The sequence below is a fragment of the Tarenaya hassleriana genome, unplaced genomic scaffold (genome assembly GCF_000463585.1).
Source record: "Tarenaya hassleriana unplaced genomic scaffold, ASM46358v1 Cleome2, whole genome shotgun sequence".
NCBI lineage: Eukaryota > Viridiplantae > Streptophyta > Magnoliopsida > Brassicales > Cleomaceae > Tarenaya > Tarenaya hassleriana.
The window spans coordinates 7,184,037-7,202,543 of record NW_010965372.1 but is presented as its reverse complement, the minus strand read 5'-3'; the positions used below and the strand labels follow the sequence as shown (position 1 = coordinate 7,202,543).

The window sequence follows — 18,507 nt, the reverse complement described above, 5'->3', positions numbered from 1 at the left end:
AGGGAGCCGGTGGAGCACATGGAGGTGGTTATGGAACGGGTGGTGGTGCCGGAGGTGGATACGCGGGAGCAGGTGGATATGGAGGCGGAGGCGGCGGTGGTTCAGGTGGGGGCGGTGGAGGTGCGTACGGAGCAGGCGGCGAGCACGGTGGGGCTTACGGCGGCGGTGGAGGTTCAGGCGGAGGACATGGCGGCGGCTACTACTCCCCTTGAATGATTTAATATAATGATATTATTGTTATTATCCCATTTGTGTATTATCTATCACCCGAGGGGACTAAAATAAGATGGAGGGGGTGGCGGTATACATAAAATTAAAATGCGTTTTTATTAAGGTATTGTAACATTTTGTATCCATTTGAACTTTGATGATGTGCTTCCTAGTTATTAAAAAACAACTTATTATCTTAATCAAGTGCTTACTTTCTTCTAATAATTTCATATTACAATTCAATGAGAAAAATAACCAAAAATAAAAACAATATGGGAAAATTATATGTTTGATATATTATATGATGTCCCAACTCCCAAATCTCTCTCTTAACTACAAAACAAAACCAAATAAACACTGATTTTGGGCTTTTAAAGCTAAACAATGAACCAAAAACAGAAAAATGAAAAGAAAAAAAAACAGAATATCGATTCGTACATTAAAGGATTCTGTCCTGAAGATCGTTGAAAATGCCGGAAGCCAAAGAGCCGATCTTCTTCTTGGTTTCACCCGCAATGTTCACCAGTGACGATATATCTTGCTGCGCCTGTTATCAATATGAATACGAATGAACATTTGCATAAGAAAATACAGACACGCGCCAAATAAACCCACTGAAAACGGAAATCACCTGGAAAGAAAGCCGGTTGATGAGATCACTGGCGGTAATATCAGTGGATGAATCATCTCTCCCATGGCCAAAAAGATCAGCACTGGAAATAGCTGCTGAGCCCTGTAAACATTATAAAACATTTGAATCACCAGTACCCTCCAGTGTAATCTTCTTCTTTTAACTCGGATAATCAAAGGGAATGTCCTTGTGAAGTTTTTAATAGGGGAGTGAGATGACGGACCGAGAACTTCTGAAGGGTAGCTTTTGTGTCGAGATCACCAGCTCTGCTCTCATCCCCGAAATATTGGGCGGAAGAAATGGACTTTGCGTTCGAGAATTTCTTTCTCGCTTCATCACTCTCTTCGACCTAGTAAGGAATTAGTTTAGCAGAAAACTGGGATTGACACTAACTCTTTTTGTTGAATTTCGTAAGAAATGCAACTTACTTGAACTTTAGAGGAGCTCGAACTCGATTTCTTTTGGAAACCGCTATCCATTCCAAATTCCGCAAAGAAGTTTGATGACTTTGGCGGAGCGACATGGCTAAGCACTTGCGGACCACTCTGCCCTCCAGACTGCATGTTGTCTTCAACATACTCAAACCGAGGGGCAAATGATGAACCCGCTAATGAAGAGCTGCTGGTGTTAGCTGAGGATGCCGCAGGAACAACTGGTGCAGGTTCTTCCGGCTTCTGCTCATAGAGATTTTCATTCCGCTGCATTTTTTTCCCCAAAAAGAAGAATTGTGAATGTTTAATTAAAAACCCGTTTTCCAATACGTGCAAAACTAGCGTCAAAACTGCAGAATCTTACCTTGGTAGTAAGCTTGCGAGCACCGAGACCCCCAGTCCTCCCCGTCTTTTTTGCAACAAGCGGTTTCTTAACTATACTAGACACAACTGTACGAGAAACTTTTGGCGAACATGGAACATTGGATGATTCTTGTTTAGCAGAAGAACTTTCTTTAGAAGGTTCATCTTCCTTGACAGCAGAAGAAAACCCGTTAGATCCTTCCACTGGCTGAGAGGCTGCGACAGGTGATGATGGCAGACCAGGCTCTTCCGCCATGGCTTTAGCCACTTCCTTGGCGAGAATCTGTTTGTATAATTCGGCTGCTCTCGAAGTGTACTTGCCCTCGATTTTGCCACCATCAGTCCATCCATGTTGCTTAAAGAACACTTGAGCACGGTTGTTGCCACCAAACATCATCGTTCTGAGCTGTTCAGGACTCCATGAGTCTAAGTTCGTAGACCTTTTCAAAAAAGGAAATGTATATTAAGTGACTCAGAAGTATTTGGCCATATTCATTCCGATCAACCATGTTCTTCTGCATACGGTATAGATTACGGTCGGCCAGATTCTTCTCTTCCTAAGAAAAACGGTAACTGAGGGCTCGAAAACCAACACTGAACCAATTTTTATATTCTAAGCTACCTGGCAAATGATACACGAGCAGATTCCCGAAAACCAGTGAATTGAGAACTATCAAATAACATGGAAGACAGAAGAAGAAGAAAACAATGGCTATCAACCATGCTTGTCGCGAGTATGACGGTATTATTTACCACACCAATGTACAATTCTCGGACAGTTTACACCATAATAAGAAGGAAGATGAAAGGAGAAGTCAACGAATCCTACATAGAGAAGCTCTTCAGACAATCATGCCTTGAACCCTAGCCAGAGCAACGAATCGCGCTACGATTCTAAGCTAGAATAATCTCGATCGAGTTAATCAAACAGTGAACACTATAGAATTGGAGTTTCCCGGAATCTGAAACTACCTCACGAAGCTGATATGAACACCGAGACTCCGATGAACAGCTGAGCAATCGATGCAGAGAAACACACCGTAAGGAACCGATGCCCATGTCGGATTCTTCGCATTACAGTCGAAGCACGTCTGAAACCCCAAAAAGCCAAAACAGGATCATCATAGGAGAACGAAACTTAATCGAAGCTCTGATCATACAAAATCCAGATCTGAAAGAGTTGATAATCCTCAAACAAACAAAAGCCCAGATCTAAGAACCACAAACACAATAAACCCCCATTGCAAACAGCTCAAGAAACGACAAGAAATCGAACCTTGTTCTCAGATTTTGCTTTCAGTTTTCTGAAAACAACATTCTTGTCAGTAAGATTCTCAGATGCCATCGAAGCAGAGTCTATGGAAATTTAAGGGTTTACAAGTGGATCGATACCCTCAAAACCAAAACCCGGAAATCTGGAGAGTCGATGATGGATCACCTCCTCGGGCAACCTACACTACAAGATTAAAAAGAAAAAATATATGAGAAATGAAGAAATTTTTATTTTCCTTTTTTTTCCGCTTCAAATCAAAGTTTTCCGTACTAAACAGACGAAAATACCCCGAAATAAACTATAAATATACGGGAATACCATTGAGGTCGAAGAATTTGTGAAACGGCAGGTCGTGCGTGATCCCATCTCAAAAGCGACACGACGTTAAAGGCTTAACGGACGAACCCTTGTCTCGCCCACTTTTCCTGCACAGTATGCCTAATCTACTCATCCATTGCACATGAACATCACAACCTTAATTACGACATTGCAATTGTAAATTCTCATAACATCCACAGGAAAAAAAAAACGTAATTACGACAATGCCCCAGACTTTCAATTATGAATGGCACAAATCTCATAATGGGCCTATTACAACCTTAATGGACCTGGTCCGTCAAAATTCGGTTCCCATTATATTATATATACGGACATGTATTATATATATAAGAATGAATTTAATTTTTCAAAATGCATGTTGTGTATCTTCATATTATTTATATGTACAATAAACGTCGTCGTTTTAATTCTACTGCACGCGATTTTTATTAGGAAAATGCCTGCAAATATCATGGTTCATTTCAATAAGATCTAGCATAATTACATGTAATTTGAATTAACCACGAATCAATCTCTGTGTGTGTGGTATATGTATTCGTGCATATATATATATATATATATGTGATGAGATATTGAAAAAAATATTTATAACTTATTGACGTCTGTTGAGTCCTGAGGTTTTGCAGATCTGCAACCGCCAAGCTTCTAGTTCCAAGAAGTCTCCGACTTCGTATTTATCAAATATTTAACTTTATTATTAATTAATGGTATTATTATAAAATATAAGAGACTGATTGACTCTACGTAATCGTTGGACTCGTGTACTGAAAAAAAAATAACTATATACATATATATATATATATATATAATATAATATAATATAATATAATATAATATAATAGAACAAAATCCATGCCATAAGCATCAAAGGTAATTATTGTTTTTCCATTGTAATATCACTCTCCTCAAGTCTTGGCCACTCTTTTTTAGCAGGGCCAACTTTTAGAAAAGTTGTCCTGTTATTTTTATCCCATTTGAAATATCAATATATATGAACCAAATTGAACTTATATATATGCGTATTTTTCATATATGATATATATATATATATGCATGTGTCATATATGCGATTCTTGTCGTTAGGATTGGCATTTTTAAAAATATCACACTATCTAGCGCAAAACTTTTTTTTTTGATAATCAGGATAGTTCCCCGAACCTTCGGCCCAAATACATCCACCCTAGATTCGGGACTATGGACCATTTTTTGTCCAGAAATTACCTTCCTCCCCACCAGTGGAATCGAATCTGGGACCATTTCTGGCGCAAAACTTACGGAGTAGTTTTTCATTGAAAAGATAATATTGTTTTAATAATTACAGTAAACAAATAAATAAAATTCTATATTTAGCCTCAATAAAACACGGGGAAAACAAATTGAATGTTGAGATAAAAGGGAACGGATAGCAGCCAGCCTCAAATTAAATAATCTCGAGAATCTTATCCTACTGCCATCCGAATTTTAATAATTAATTTGTTAATTTTAAATTATTTATCCCCGCCATTTGATTGAGTAATCTTTGTATGAATCTATTATTATAATACAAAAAACGACCATGCTTATGATTTCGCATGAGAAGTAGACGTGACACAAACAAAAACAATGGAGTGGATTAGACTGCCACGATAGATCGAAAATCTTATTATTTAATAATATAAGAACTTCGACCGTGTTTATATATAATATTACAGAAAAATATACAAGGAGAGAATGTGCGTCATACATGCTGACATTGTTTTACAACATTATATATATATTACATAATAAATACCAACATTGATGATTTATCAGTCGTAAATGTTTGGGGAATTAACATAGATTCGTATTTCTTTTATAGTAATGATTCCAAAAGTATTATTAGATGTTTAAAAGAGATAAATAGATTTGCGATGAAAAATCTATATGACTCGTGTATATCCCAATTTTCAGAATTTTGGCCTTACATTTATGCTTTATAACCAAAAGATCTTAGAAGTGAACCGACCCTAATATAAAAAATAAATGATTTTGGGATTAACTTGTTTGTTTTATGATATTTTGTGAGGGAATAAAATGAGTAAATGTTGACAGAAGAAGAAAAAGTAATAATGAGCTGTTGAAAGTTGAATAATTGAAGAATCTCTCCAAGCCAGTTACTGTGTTCCTGTCCCTCTTATCTCTTCTCCGCTACACACTCAATCACCGCCTCTCTTCTCCCCTCGGAAAGTCTCCGCCGCAATCGACTGGAGGATTGGCTCTCCACTGGATGTTCTCATGGCCGATTACCGGCAGAACCAGCCAACTAAAGGCACAACGGCGTCGATTAACCAATGGACGACCGACGATGACGCGTCCGTGATGGAAGCCTTCATGGGCTCCGATCACTCTGCTCTCTGGCCACCGGCTACTCCGCACCAGCAATTATCCGGCGGGGCCCACCCCCAGCAGCCGGCGGCCGCGCAGTCGCAGTTCAACGAGGATACTCTCCAGCAGCGGCTCCAGTCCTTGATCGAAGGCGCGAGAGAGCCCTGGACCTACGCGATATTCTGGCAGCTCTCGTACGATTTCCCCGGAGGCGACGGCACCGCCTTGCTCGGATGGGGCGATGGATACTACAAAGGAGAAGAGGATAAGGGTAAGAGCAGGAAGAAGTGTTCTTCAGCGAGCGCCGCGGAGCAGGAGCACCGGAAGAGGGTTATAAGGGAGCTGAACGCGCTGATTTCCGGCGGAGAAGCGGTCGGAGCCGCCGATGACGCCGGCGACGAGGAAGTCACGGATACAGAGGGGTTCTTCTTGGTGTCGATGACTCAGAGCTTCCTGAACGGGACTGGGTTACCGGGGCAAGCGTCCTTAAACTCTCGAACGATCTGGCTTGCCGGGTCGGGTGTGCTGGCCGGGTCGGGCTGTGAGCGAGCCCGTCAGGGTCAAATCTACGGGTTGCAGACGCTGGTGTGTATTCCATCGGAGAACGGCGTCGTCGAGCTGGGTTCGACGGAGGTGATCCAACAGAGCTCAGATCTGATGGAAAAGGTCAACACTCTGTTCCATTTCAACGACGGTGGTGGCGAAGCGGGTTCTTGGGCGTTCAGTCTGAACCCGGACGAGGGAGAAAACGACCCGGCCCTTTGGATTAGCGAGCCCACCACCGGAATTGAGTCAGGTCACGTTGCTCCGACGGAGGCGATAAACAACGGTAATTCCAACTCCAATTCCAATTCCAATTCTCACCTATTTCCAAAGCCTGGCCATTTCGATAACGGCGGTAGCTCGGTCGAGAATCCTGGTCAGAACCCGCAGAGCGATTTGAATTTATCGAGTTCTGGGTTGAATCAAAATGGGAATTACCCTGATGGGTCGCGGCCAAAATCCGGAGAGATTCTTACATCCAGCGAGAAAAGGAACGGAAATGGAACCGGGTATTCGGGTCAAACCAGTTTTATGGCAGGGGATAGCAATAAAAAGAGATCTCCGGTCTCAAAAGGAAGCAACAACGAGGAAGGGATGCTTTCCTTCACTTGCGGCGTAGTTATTCCCTCCGCCGCCGCGAAGTCCGGCGACTCGGACCACTCAGATGTCGAAGCGTCGGTGGCGAAGGAAGCAGACAGCGGAAGAACCGTTGAACCGGAGAAGAGGCCGAGAAAACGGGGAAGAAAACCGGCCAACGGAAGAGAAGAACCGCTGAATCACGTAGAGGCGGAGAGACAGAGGAGAGAGAAGCTGAATCAGAGGTTCTACGCCTTGAGAGCCGTGGTTCCAAACGTCTCAAAGATGGACAAAGCATCTCTTATCGGAGATGCCATATCATACATCAGCGAGCTCAAATCCAAGCTCCAAACGGCAGAATCCGACAAAGAAGAGCTGCGGCAGCAGCTAAACAAGGAGGAATCTGGTAAAGATTCACGGCCACAACAACGCAGTAAAGACCGAAAGGGTGTCATTACGAATCAAGATTCAGGTCTGGCGATAGAGATGGAGATCGACGTGAAGATCATAGGTTGGGACGTGATGATACGGATCCAATGCGGCAAGAAGAACCACCCGGGTGCTAAATTCATGGAAGCACTCAAAGATCTGGACTTGGAGGTCAATCACGCCAGTCTATCCGTGGTGAATGATCTCATGATCCAGCAAGCAACCGTGAAAATGGGGAACCGGTTCTTCTCGCAGGACCAGCTTAAGAGGGCTCTAATGGCGAAAGTCGGAGAAATCCAATGAAAAAGACTCTCTTATCTCCATGTGGGTAAAGGTAAGGCTTCACCCTTTAGTAGAAAGAAAAAAAAAAAGCCCATGAAAGATGTTAACTTTATAGGGTAATGTTTATTATTGCAAGTACCCATTTGTTGTTGTTTGTTGTATGTTATTGACATGTAACAGTCTATTTACCTAATGCTGAATAAATGACAATTTTGATTAAATACCCATTTAATTTTTGCTACCCCTAAAACAAGAATGTTGGGAAATTAGGGATAGACACTAGTTGAATACTATAAAATATAATATTATTTTTTATTATTAATTGAACATTCGCAAGTAATTAGTCGATCCAAAAAATATCAATTCGAATCCAAATTTCGAATTTTAAGTATCAAAACTCAATCCTTATCTCAATTGCAAAGTCGGATATCTAACCTTCGGATCAAGATAAATATTCGAAATTCAGATATTTTGTCTATTGATTTTTTTGTTTTTGATAAACATCTATTGAAAATTCATTTTTCCTCGTATTTCTTTCTTTTGACTCGTCTCCCTCGTCTTTCACTAAATTTAATTCTATTTCAATATTTTATTTTATAGGCCCTTTCGTTTTTTAATTTTCGTTTTATTTAACTTAAATTATATTCCAATATTTTGTTTTGTTTCACTTTCTGTCGGATCAAGTTGGCAACTTGCAAATGAAGGCGTATGATAATCATTTCATTTGCCTTTGTTACACGATAATACGATATGGGACTTTAAGTTCCTGATTTAATATAATCCATTCATTTTCTTTACTTTATCATTTCGAATTTAATTCCTCTGTCTATTTCACATACAGAGGATCCATCCTGCTGCATTATTACCAAAAAAGATGACGTATCTTGTTTTCTTAAAAAAATATATTCAGAACTTTATATTGATAAAGAAAATTAATGTTTCAACTTATTAAAATTTTCTAAATAAAATTTCAACTTTATGTTTTACCTTTTAAAACCCAGATTTTAATATATATATTTATTTAAATAAATTTAAAATTTATAAATTACATCAAATTTAACTCCAGACACTGACATAATAATCCGAATAATGATGTAACAATTTTAAATTCGTTCAAAATCACGTGTAATATTTTGTTAAAATCAAAATTATCACATCATCGTTTGAGTTATTATATTAATATTTAGGATTACGTTTGATATGACTTACAAATTTTAAATTTATTAAAATATGAATATTAAAATTTAGGTTTTAAATGTTAAAAATTAAAAGTTAAGTTTTATTTAAAAAAATTTGAGAACTTTCGGTATTAATATTCTAATTTTTCTATTGATAAAAATAAAACAGCGGATGAAGGGGTCCCACAATCTGAAACTCCTTTTTTTTTTGCCTGAAAACGGCACACACTTTGAAGCGCTTTGCAAAAAATGGAGGGAGAGTCGACATGTGGAGGAACAAGTAACTTACCACAATTGGGCTCTTTTTATTGTTTGTGCCCTCCCCTCATCTATGTTGTTATTACGCATAGTAATAAATCATTAATTACACAAATAAAATAAAACTAATCACAATTAGATTATTATTAAGTCCTATTAATCTTCGTTAGTTAGGGTTCTAAGGCGGTCATAAGACTCATATCCCGAGAAAGAAAAAAAAAACTTGTCGGAAATGTCCGAAAATTACCGATCTCACTCGGAGCAAGTAAGGACATTTTTGTCATTTCCAGATAAAAATAAAAAGGGTTGTGAAAAAGGAAAAATAAGAATCGAGGTTAACAATAAACACAGTAGAAAATATGACACAATGAAACAGCAATTTATAGAAAACAGGAATTTTTTCCCTTGGCCACGTGTCACATCGCCGGGGAACCGGCGGCTTCGCCGAAGTCTCGAGCCATGGCTTCGGTGACGGAGGCGAGTTTCTGGAGATTGAGCTTGACGACGGTGTCGGCGAAGAGCCGCGTGTCCTCCTCCGTGTTTCCCTCCGGCACGTCCACCACGTACGATTCCAGGACCACGCTCCAGATCCGGCCGTCACGGTCGAAGCCGTGGACCGTCGTGACGGAGCTGTAGTTCTGGAGCCTGTGCTCGCCGCCGGTGATGCTGAACCCAGTCACGCGCCTCTCCTCGTCCAGGATGTCGAGCCGCTCCGTCGAGGTGTTCGCCGGGAGGCCGCTTATCACGGTCACGTCGCGCGTGCATCCCACGCGCATCTCGAACCCCTCCTCCAGCACGCAGCTCTTGATGAAGTGCTTGTAGGCCTGCGGCTTGTCGAAGCGCCGGACGACGGACCACACGATCTCCGGCGGCGCCTGGATCCGCTGCGCCAGGAGGGAAGAGCAGCGCCCCGGACCGAGTCGGTAGGTGTGGAAATCGGCGATCGACTGAGCCAGCTCGGAGAACTCCTCCTGGGTCAACCCGGATGGCATCGTTAGGTGATGGGTTGTATTGTTGTGGGTTTCCTCTCTGATTGGTTCTCGATCCGCCATTGATGTGGATTTTTAACCTGCTCCGGCAGATCAGAGAGAGAGAGAGAGAGAGAGAGAGAATTTGCCTGGGGGCATACGACAAGTGAGGGTTGATTTTGAGTGAGGAAGAAGGGTAAAGATGTCAGTTCAAGGGAAAATGAAGGGTAAACAAGGAAATCTGTAGAACGGAATTTAACGGGGTTCACTTTTCAACTGTGGTGGAGTTCCAAAGTGATTTAAGTTAATGATAATCTTTTGTCTTTTATATGTAAAATCTATTTATCAACCGTATATTAAATTAATTGGCCCTATTTTTTATTTTCTGAATTATGATGATCGTTGTTGCTCTCAAAACTGAAACACGAACGGTCCAACAACCAATTGAGATTTTCTCCTATTTCACATCTTTTCCCCTTGCGTAATTTATGTTTGATTACAGGAAAAAATAAATAGAAGTTACAAAAAAAAAAATATATGTATACGGTAGGTACAAGTTATGACTATTAGTGGCGCCGCCAGCTGTTTTCCTTTATCTATCCACAAACCCGTAATTACGCTTTTCCCGTATCATTTATTTTATATCTAAATGTAATATTTTAATCGTATATATATCTATATCTAATATTGGGATTTTCTATAAATATGGAATTGATTTAAAAATTTTGGATATTCTTAGGTTTATTTCAACGGCAAAGGCAAAAAATGAAGAAGATAGCATCGAGAATTCGCTTTTTTCTTTATAATTTTTTTGGGGAGTTGACCTTTTTTGGTTAAAAATATGTTAAATTGATGAGATTATTATTCCTATCACCATTTTTTTAATTAAAAGAGTTATTATAAAATGCATGTAATTCTCCTTTTTTTGTTTCATTTTTTTTAAAAGGAAAACAGACAACAAGAATATTCTCATTAAATATGTATTAATATAAGTATTCATCTCAAATATTCTTTGACAATAATTGTGAATTTGTTTATCGTAAAATAAGCATTGAAAGAATCTCTGGTGGCTTAAAAGCCTTCCTAATATTTTTATTTTACAAAGACCCAAATGATATTGGAATATACAGATCTCTATCCATACAATTGTTTTGTATATCTTCCTTTTACTACCATATTTTTCATGTAAAAGTACATACGCGCCACGTGTCATAGTTCAAATGGGCCTTCTTTTTCTGCATTTCGATCTCCAGCCCAGCCCGGTTACTTACGTAAACCATCACCATAACCGGATCCCCCCAATGGAATTACGTCAAACCAGTGTCCGGTATCTCATACCGGATTGGTAACAAGAATTCAGAGCAGACTGTGCCCGTAGATCGGAAAATTGTTGGAATTTATGGGTGAGGATTGAAAACCGGTTTATTCGGTTCACAAATAATTTTTTTCTTTCCATCAGCAGTTCAAAGTTAAAAAGGAATACAGAGGTGAAAGAGAAAGAATCGTCTAAACCGAAACCTAACCAATTTTTCTGGTCCAATTTTGAGCTTAACCGGTAAACCATGAGGACCAGCCCTCGGTTTATGTTAAGGAAAGGGCAGCTTAACCCAAGCTGGACCTTGTCATCTCATAGGCCAAGAAGCAAGCGGCATTGGCAGGGACACTCCTAGCCATGGCCGGTCCGAACCCTTTGTACAGACCCTTCACTCCCTCGGCCTTTAGAATCTTCCGGAAGGCATCCATGGAACCCGAAAACTTCGGGTTTTTATAATCATCGACTTGGAGCACACTCTTGACCACATCGGTCGGGTAAACAAACCCCCAGAAGGATGCTCCTGCCAAACCGCCGGCCATGATAAGTGATCCTTGTCCTAAGCTCGAAGTGTCTTCTCCTCCGGCTAGGAAGCGCTTGAAGGCTTCGTACACTCCAAACATGGCGGCGTTTCCCGGGACTTCACGGGCTAGAGTCGGGAATAAGCCTTTGAAGAGACCTCGGGCTCCACCTTCTGATTGGAGGACCTGACGAGCTACGTCCATTGGCCCACCGTATTTCACGGCTGCAGCCACCGAGCCTGCACCTGAGCTGGCCAGTGCACTTTGTGCTTGCAACCTGGTTTTGAAAATGACCACAAACCACAACGCAAATCAGGAAACTCTTCTTCGACAAAATCGTGGGCAGGGGAAAAACCGATACATGGTACTCTATAAGTAAGCATAGTTGAGAAATCTACGAGCAAACAGGTTGATAAGTTCATATATATTCATATACACATCTAGAACCGGCAAACACAAGAGCTAACCTGCACTTGATCAATTCAGTGGGGCAAGCAAGGAAAGAGACGGCGAATCCAGCCCCAGCACCACACACGACTTGCTGACCGATGGTCAAAGGGGCTCCGGGCTCAGATCTGAGCAATGCCTCCATCTGGCCTCGCACCGTGAACAGAACTGCATTGAAGGCAGCCACGGTGGCAAGTGGTGCACCCATTCCCTTGTAGAGACCTCTCGGCCCTTCGGCTGCGAGGGTCTGTTTGACCGCGTCGACAGCACCTGCGTACTTGGGAGGCTGGCCCGGGGCTGGAGCTGGCTGGCTTTGAAGTTTGACCTTGATGGTGTCAAATGGGTGTCCTACTATCAGCTGAGCTGCCCCTCCAACTGTCCCTGAAGCCAAATCCTTTGTTGCTTCCGCCATCTTACAGAGAAATACAGTGTTATGGATCAGTGAGATATGCATCTCAATGATGGAGATGTTAGCCAGAAAATGAATCCGTGAACAGATGTATGGCCTAGGCAGTAGAAGCTTAACGACCAATACCAGAATCAAAAAAATTGAACAGAACACGATTGTCTAATGAACTGATCAGATTAAGACAATGGAAACATGAAAGCTTGATATGTTTTTCTTAGATGAAGATATGAAAAGACTCTGTCCATACATGGCCATGGAGCTGTATGCATACGATCGATTTCAGCGCTTAACGCTATTCAGAGAGTAAGGATTAATCAGAGAAATGCTAGAACTATAAGACAATTGCTGGCAGATGGAAAAACCTGATCCAATTTCATTCACCGAAGAACCGAAACAATCATTGAATTCCCAGTAAAACCAGTTGGGATTTTCTCCAGAAAAAGGACCATTTTTCCCCGAAAAAGTTGGAAACTTTGTTTCCCAGAACCATACACATTAAGCAAGCATGACGAACAACTGCGGATGAAAAACGAATCATTGCTTACAAGAAGGCACCAAAATCTCGATGAAAGTGCCGAAAATCGAATCGGAACCCCGAAGAAGATTCGAATCTGAAAAGGGTTGCCTTACCGGAGATGATTGGATGGAAATGGAACGAGATCGAATGGGTCCGAGAAGGGTGAGCCTATTCCGGATGAATAGAAAGAACCCTGATGCAAAATCACGGGCCAGATTCAGAAAACTCCAAAACAATCCGATAAAATACAATGGAGAAAAAAGAAATCAAGTGGACAGAATTTGCACCCACCGCACCAATCTCCTCCACAAAGAAGGCAACTTTGCTGCCAAAGAGGCTATAAACTTTAGATCAAAGATCGAATTTAGTGGTTGGTGATTGTCTTCTTAATTCCCTTTTTTTGTGTGTGTGTGTGGGTGCGTACTTGTGCTGTGTCACGTGCGCGAAACTAGCTTGTCTTGGCGACCGTATGTTTGAAGGACTGTACTGTAGTATTCTTTGATTTTTTTTCCCACAATGGGTGGGTTATTCGGGTTTTAGTTTGTGTTAGGCCCCATTATATTTGAGTTTAATTATTTCGGTTTTAAAAAAATATAACGAGGTTTTTTATACTGAATTCGGTTGCGTTAGATTATATTTCTGTTTGAATTCGGTTCGGTATCAATTTTATGATTTTTAAGAAATTTTTGATTTTTTCAGTTACTTTTTTAACCGGTTCTAAATATGGATTTGTTTTTTTTTCTGATTTTAGAAAAATTATAATTATTGATTTTATATCGAAATTGGTTTGGTAACGTTCATATGTTATTTGATTTAGATCGGTTCGGATATTTGATTGTTAACCAAATAAGCCTTTCTTAGAGAAAATAGCTCTCTTTTATTAAACAAATAATCAACAACTAATTTATTAGAAAATGTGCTACTTTTCTTGAGTTTAAGATATTGTGCAGTTTTTTTAGTAAACTTTTTACATAAAAGATTAATTTTCTTCTAGATTAAGGCAAGTGTGTTTTTTATCTGATTAACGATGATTGGTGATCCAATTATTGAAATGAATGGGACAAATGCCCCTAATTAAAAAATAATAATTTTTATAGATTTATAAGATTTAAAATAAAATTGTGAAATATTACTGCAGTAAAATTACGTTTGTCAATAAGTTTGTCCCCGATTATAAATTTTTTAAGATTCATTACTCATCGGTCGGATATATATATTAAACATTCTATGGTTGCATATTTTAACGTTACGAGCCACCGAGGGAGTGTGAGCCCTAGCAGCTTGTTCACGGCCGTGGACGTTCATTTGACTGCCTAATTAAGGCCTCAGCCGACCGGAGCTCTCTCAGGCAGAAATTACAAGTGTAAGACCTCGGAGGCCAAAGTGGTTCCGGTGATGTTTCCCCTTGTGTCTGCCTCTCAAGATTCATCATCATCATCATCATCCTTTTTGTGATAATTATAGGGTTCAACATCCATGCATCCTTTTTTGTGATTGGGAAATCTTCTTGTTTAGCTAGACCTACTACTGCAGTTTTTGTATATCTTAATCTCTATATATTTATACAACACCACATATATGTTAGGGCATACACATATAGTTGTATGTATACTATACGAAGTTTTGTCATTTGCATCCAAAAAGTTGTGTATATATATATTTATATATATGTATAGGATATGGGTAAAGGGCACATATAAAAGATTAAATACATGGTTATGCATTTATTTTTCTTACACTACAAAAAAAAAAGTGCCGGCGAATTGCAATTTCAACGCCACATAGTTGCAGATTAGCAATGGCGGTTTGCAACGCAAAACCGTTGTAAATTTACAACCCAAATGCATTATGAAATTATCCAAAATTTATGACATCATCAGAGGCCCAAAGACACTATGGAGTGAGCTTAATGTACATTCTCTTTGATCTTCCGTGTTATGAGTAAAATAAATAAATAATATGGGTCACTAATTAAGTACTTTGGGCTTCTTAATTGTGTTTAAGGGCCTTAATGTATTTAACACAATAACCCATTTATCGATCAATGAATCTAATGAGTACAATGAAAGAATCAAACGGAATGTTCTTCACCTCAATGAATCTATATATATATATACACAGACGACCAACTGGCTAGTGTTCTATGCACGACGACCGTGATAGATTTAGTTATTTGATTTTATCTCCATTGATTATCATTTAATATGTAATATTCCCTGTATTTAAGTAATGAATCAATAACTTCAATAACAAAAGAGATAAATCATCAGCCCATTAATTGATCTCAAACATTCAAACCACTAAAGTTGTTCGAAATTTATTGCGTGATGCTTCCCCAAACATCTCTCTATAACCATTAAGACATCAATTGTGTTGTAAGTAATTCTTGAAGACATCCATGTCGATTCATTCCAAGATTTGTATATACTCGATCGATTTTGAAATAAAGCAAGAGAATATTTCATTATATATGACAAATTGAATTCTCGAAGCGATTCATATAAATCCTCTTACAATAAAAACTGTCAAACTACAGCACGATAAACATCGAATCGCCAAAATTATCACCATTCATTCATCCTCCATGCTCACACATGTATTATGGACACGTGTATATATGTGTGTGTGTGTGTGTGTTTGTGTACGCATATTGATGGATAAGTGTAAGTAGACATCATCATGTCTTGGAGTTGAGAATCTGCAATAAGCAAATGATGCCGACCGGTTCTCGCGGAGGACGTCGGCCGTCCAAGAGCCTATATAGTATATATATACACCTATCCTCCATATACATACATACATACATAATAGGTATTATATATGTTACATATAATTAATATATCATTAATGTGTTTGTATAACACTTAATTCTCTCTCTTGGAAAGGAGGGTCGTTGCCTATCTTCTCTGGACTCATCTTTATTTCCACAACCATTATTTAATAACTATTATTCTTTTCGCTTTGTGTGAATCGAAACATTGCTGGCAACCTAATCGGTTCATTAATTAGTTTATTCCGGTAATTACGACAAACCTTTACATATGTTAACGGGATAATACGTTTGACTATGTATTAACACGTACACTATACCTGTCTCCTCCCTTTATATAATAATATCTAATGTGTGTGTGTGTATATATATATATATCTTTTAAAATTTTATTTGAACGGTGGTTATGATGATTCCTATGATGTAGAGAGCATCCTATATCCACGGAATTTGGTTTCCTTTAACTTTGTTTTTTGGTTAATGGTTCGCTATAACTTAATTTAGAATATAACATTTAGAATCTCAAGTTGCTAGACACTATCAATAGCCCATGAAATAAAAATTTAAAAAATTGTAAAATTAAAGAATATACCCAGTATCCTATATATATCTTAAAAACTTTCACTCATTTCATTGTCTAGTAACCGACATTTATAAATTATAAATTCTAACAATCTATATGATGATTTACCAATCGAGTTTTATATCGTTTATAATTTAATCTTGGTTATAGCTTTTGAAAATATCAGTAAATAAATATACAGATGATGATTAATAAAAAAAAAATAACCCTAAGAATAGAAGAATAATATCACAACTGATTTGAGACGTACAACCCTATATTCACTGTTTTATTTTATGAAGAAAAAAAACTATAGAGAAAGGTAAAATATATTTAATTAAAGATTAAAAGAACGCATAATAACATAAAGAATAAAATTTTAATAGATTTCGATCGGTAGAAAGAGTAAATGCAAGAAACAAAGGGGCGCTCACATTCACATCACATGGAGAGGCCGCATTGATATCTGGGCTCCTGGAATCGCACGTGACCACGTGGTCGAGTTCTGCTTCTGATTGGCTGCAACATATCCACGTGGCATTTTCTGAGTGATATAAGGGTTTGAGTGCAGGTGAAGCGTGAATCTAATCCGTCTATATAGCTCCTGCATCGCTGTCCGTACGTGCAGGTCAAAACACAATAGCTCACGGACATAAATTTACAAGTTTTTTTTTTAATTAGAAGACAATTAAATCTTTTGGAGGAAATGGAAAAAGTGAAAAAAAAAAATCTGAATTTCGTGTATTTCATCATTTTTTTCTCTCTTTTTTGGTTGTAAACGTGCATTCACAAATTTAGTTTCGGTCTGTGCAATAACATTTGTCGGAAGCTCGGAATCCAAAGATCACAATGGATAAGCATTAGCTACCATGACAACATGCACTAAAAAATGTTAGTTGAATTATGAATTATAATCCGAATAATTGCATTTAAAGAGCTAATAATAAGAGCCTATACATATATCTCCATATAAAACAAGGTGTATGATATTGAATTAAAATAAATTATGCACTTACTTATATTCTTAGTAGGATTTGATGAAATATCATTGGTAAATTTATTCCATTTGTCTAATGCTAAAATATTATACTTTCTGCGGGTATCCATGAGAAAGCATATATTTTAATGTATTTTTTAGGAGACCAAATCTCCAAATATCTAAAATTACGAGACAAGAGCGTTCATCACATAATGATTGCATAGGAAAAATGGTATTTTTACTGCACTAGCCTTTATTATAATTAAAAACTGGTAAAAAGTAAGGATTTATAATATGAAATTAATCAAAAGAAATAATATTAATATAAAACCGTCAAACATAGATATGTGCATATTGACATTCTAACTCATATATTTACGGTTTACAACGTTATTCTTCATGTTACTTATGTGTCACTCTTTTGGGTTTGAAAAAAGTTTTAGTACCGATATTTTTATATATAGTATTACGATATGTAAATATATTAGGATTTGTATAGTTTCCTTATTTGTCTCATATTTCCTTTTTCCTTGCTAAGTACTCTCTCCAATTTTGTATACATACATGCGTAGCTAATGAGAAATCCTAAGATTGATTTTTTCCAAGACATATCATATAGCAATATTATAGTATATCGATACTTGATTACTTTCTATATTATATATAGCAAACACGTTATATCATATGCGATGTTTGAAAAATAATAGCGAAAAGATAGCTTGGACAGTAATGAAATAATAACGTAGAAATTATTCATCCAATATAAGTAGATCAACCGCTGAAACGGGGACGTAGAAATTATTTGTTCTATTATATATAAAACATTCTGCGATCGTACTTCTATAAGCGATAACAAATTTAATCGAGTAAATCTATTAAAACTATGAAATTCCCCATACGATTTTTTGATTTAAAACTTTCTGATAATTGAGCGAAAAAAAGGTATGTTTCTATGTTCTTGATTGGATTGTATATTTGTAAAAATGCTTAATTAGAAAGAAGAAAACTCAGCGTGAGAAAAGGGGGGAAACCCTAGAGTTGCACATATGATTTTGTCGTTTAGCGTCCAAAAGCAGCCTTAAAGGGATAATTAAAGTTTCGCACATTTAAAGATTTGAATCAAAGAATCATTACTTTAATTAATTAAAGCAAATGGTTTGATTTTC

At 38.3% G+C, this 18,507-nt stretch overlaps 5 protein-coding genes across 7 annotated transcripts in view; 2 read left to right on the top strand and 3 right to left on the bottom strand.

The window, feature by feature from the left end:
* Positions 1 to 410, top strand: part of LOC104812830 (glycine-rich cell wall structural protein 1.8-like) — a 1,314-nt gene extending 904 nt beyond the window's left edge. Inside the window, exon 2 of the mRNA XM_010540200.2 lies at positions 7 to 410. Within this exon, the coding sequence (XP_010538502.1) occupies positions 7 to 212 (206 nt within the window). The 3' untranslated portion in view covers positions 213 to 410. The remainder of the gene's footprint in view (positions 1 to 6) is intronic.
* LOC104812831 (probable ADP-ribosylation factor GTPase-activating protein AGD9) lies at positions 244 to 3,105 on the bottom strand. Of its 2 annotated transcripts, XM_019202471.1 has the most exons (8): positions 3,028 to 3,095; positions 2,912 to 2,939; positions 2,608 to 2,726; positions 1,637 to 2,075; positions 1,270 to 1,539; positions 1,065 to 1,190; positions 842 to 943; positions 244 to 757 (listed from the first exon to the last, which is right to left on the bottom strand). In XM_019202471.1, the coding sequence occupies exons 4-8, from the start codon at positions 2,030 to 2,032 to the stop codon at positions 650 to 652; spliced, it is 1,002 nt and encodes a 333-aa protein (XP_019058016.1). In that variant the 5' UTR covers positions 2,033 to 2,075; positions 2,608 to 2,726; positions 2,912 to 2,939; positions 3,028 to 3,095; the 3' UTR covers positions 244 to 649. The 2 variants fall into 2 exon arrangements, with proteins under 2 accessions (XP_019058016.1, XP_010538503.1); XM_010540201.1 differs by having other exon boundaries at positions 2,912 to 3,105.
* A 2,140-nt stretch (positions 3,106 to 5,245) lies between these two features.
* On the top strand, positions 5,246 to 7,641 carry LOC104812829 (transcription factor MYC4-like). Its single transcript, XM_010540199.2, has one exon. It carries the CDS (start codon positions 5,501 to 5,503, stop codon positions 7,439 to 7,441), a length of 1,941 nt encoding a protein of 646 aa, XP_010538501.1. The 5' UTR covers positions 5,246 to 5,500; the 3' UTR covers positions 7,442 to 7,641.
* A 1,421-nt stretch (positions 7,642 to 9,062) lies between these two features.
* LOC104812828 (abscisic acid receptor PYR1-like) lies at positions 9,063 to 10,107 on the bottom strand. Its single transcript, XM_010540198.2, has one exon. It carries the CDS (start codon positions 9,906 to 9,908, stop codon positions 9,273 to 9,275), a length of 636 nt encoding a protein of 211 aa, XP_010538500.1. The 5' UTR covers positions 9,909 to 10,107; the 3' UTR covers positions 9,063 to 9,272.
* Positions 10,108 to 11,228: 1,121 nt separating this feature from the next.
* On the bottom strand, positions 11,229 to 13,427 carry LOC104812827 (mitochondrial carnitine/acylcarnitine carrier-like protein). 2 transcript variants are annotated; one of them, XM_010540195.1, is made up of 4 exons: positions 13,322 to 13,427; positions 13,144 to 13,223; positions 12,125 to 12,516; positions 11,229 to 11,934 (listed from the first exon to the last, which is right to left on the bottom strand). In XM_010540195.1, exons 3-4 carry the CDS (start codon positions 12,514 to 12,516, stop codon positions 11,427 to 11,429), a joined length of 900 nt encoding a protein of 299 aa, XP_010538497.1. In that variant the 5' UTR covers positions 13,144 to 13,223; positions 13,322 to 13,427; the 3' UTR covers positions 11,229 to 11,426. The 2 variants fall into 2 exon arrangements, with proteins under 2 accessions (XP_010538497.1, XP_010538499.1); XM_010540197.1 differs by lacking the exon at positions 13,322 to 13,427 and having other exon boundaries at positions 13,059 to 13,148.
* Positions 13,428 to 18,507: the final 5,080 nt, after the last annotated feature.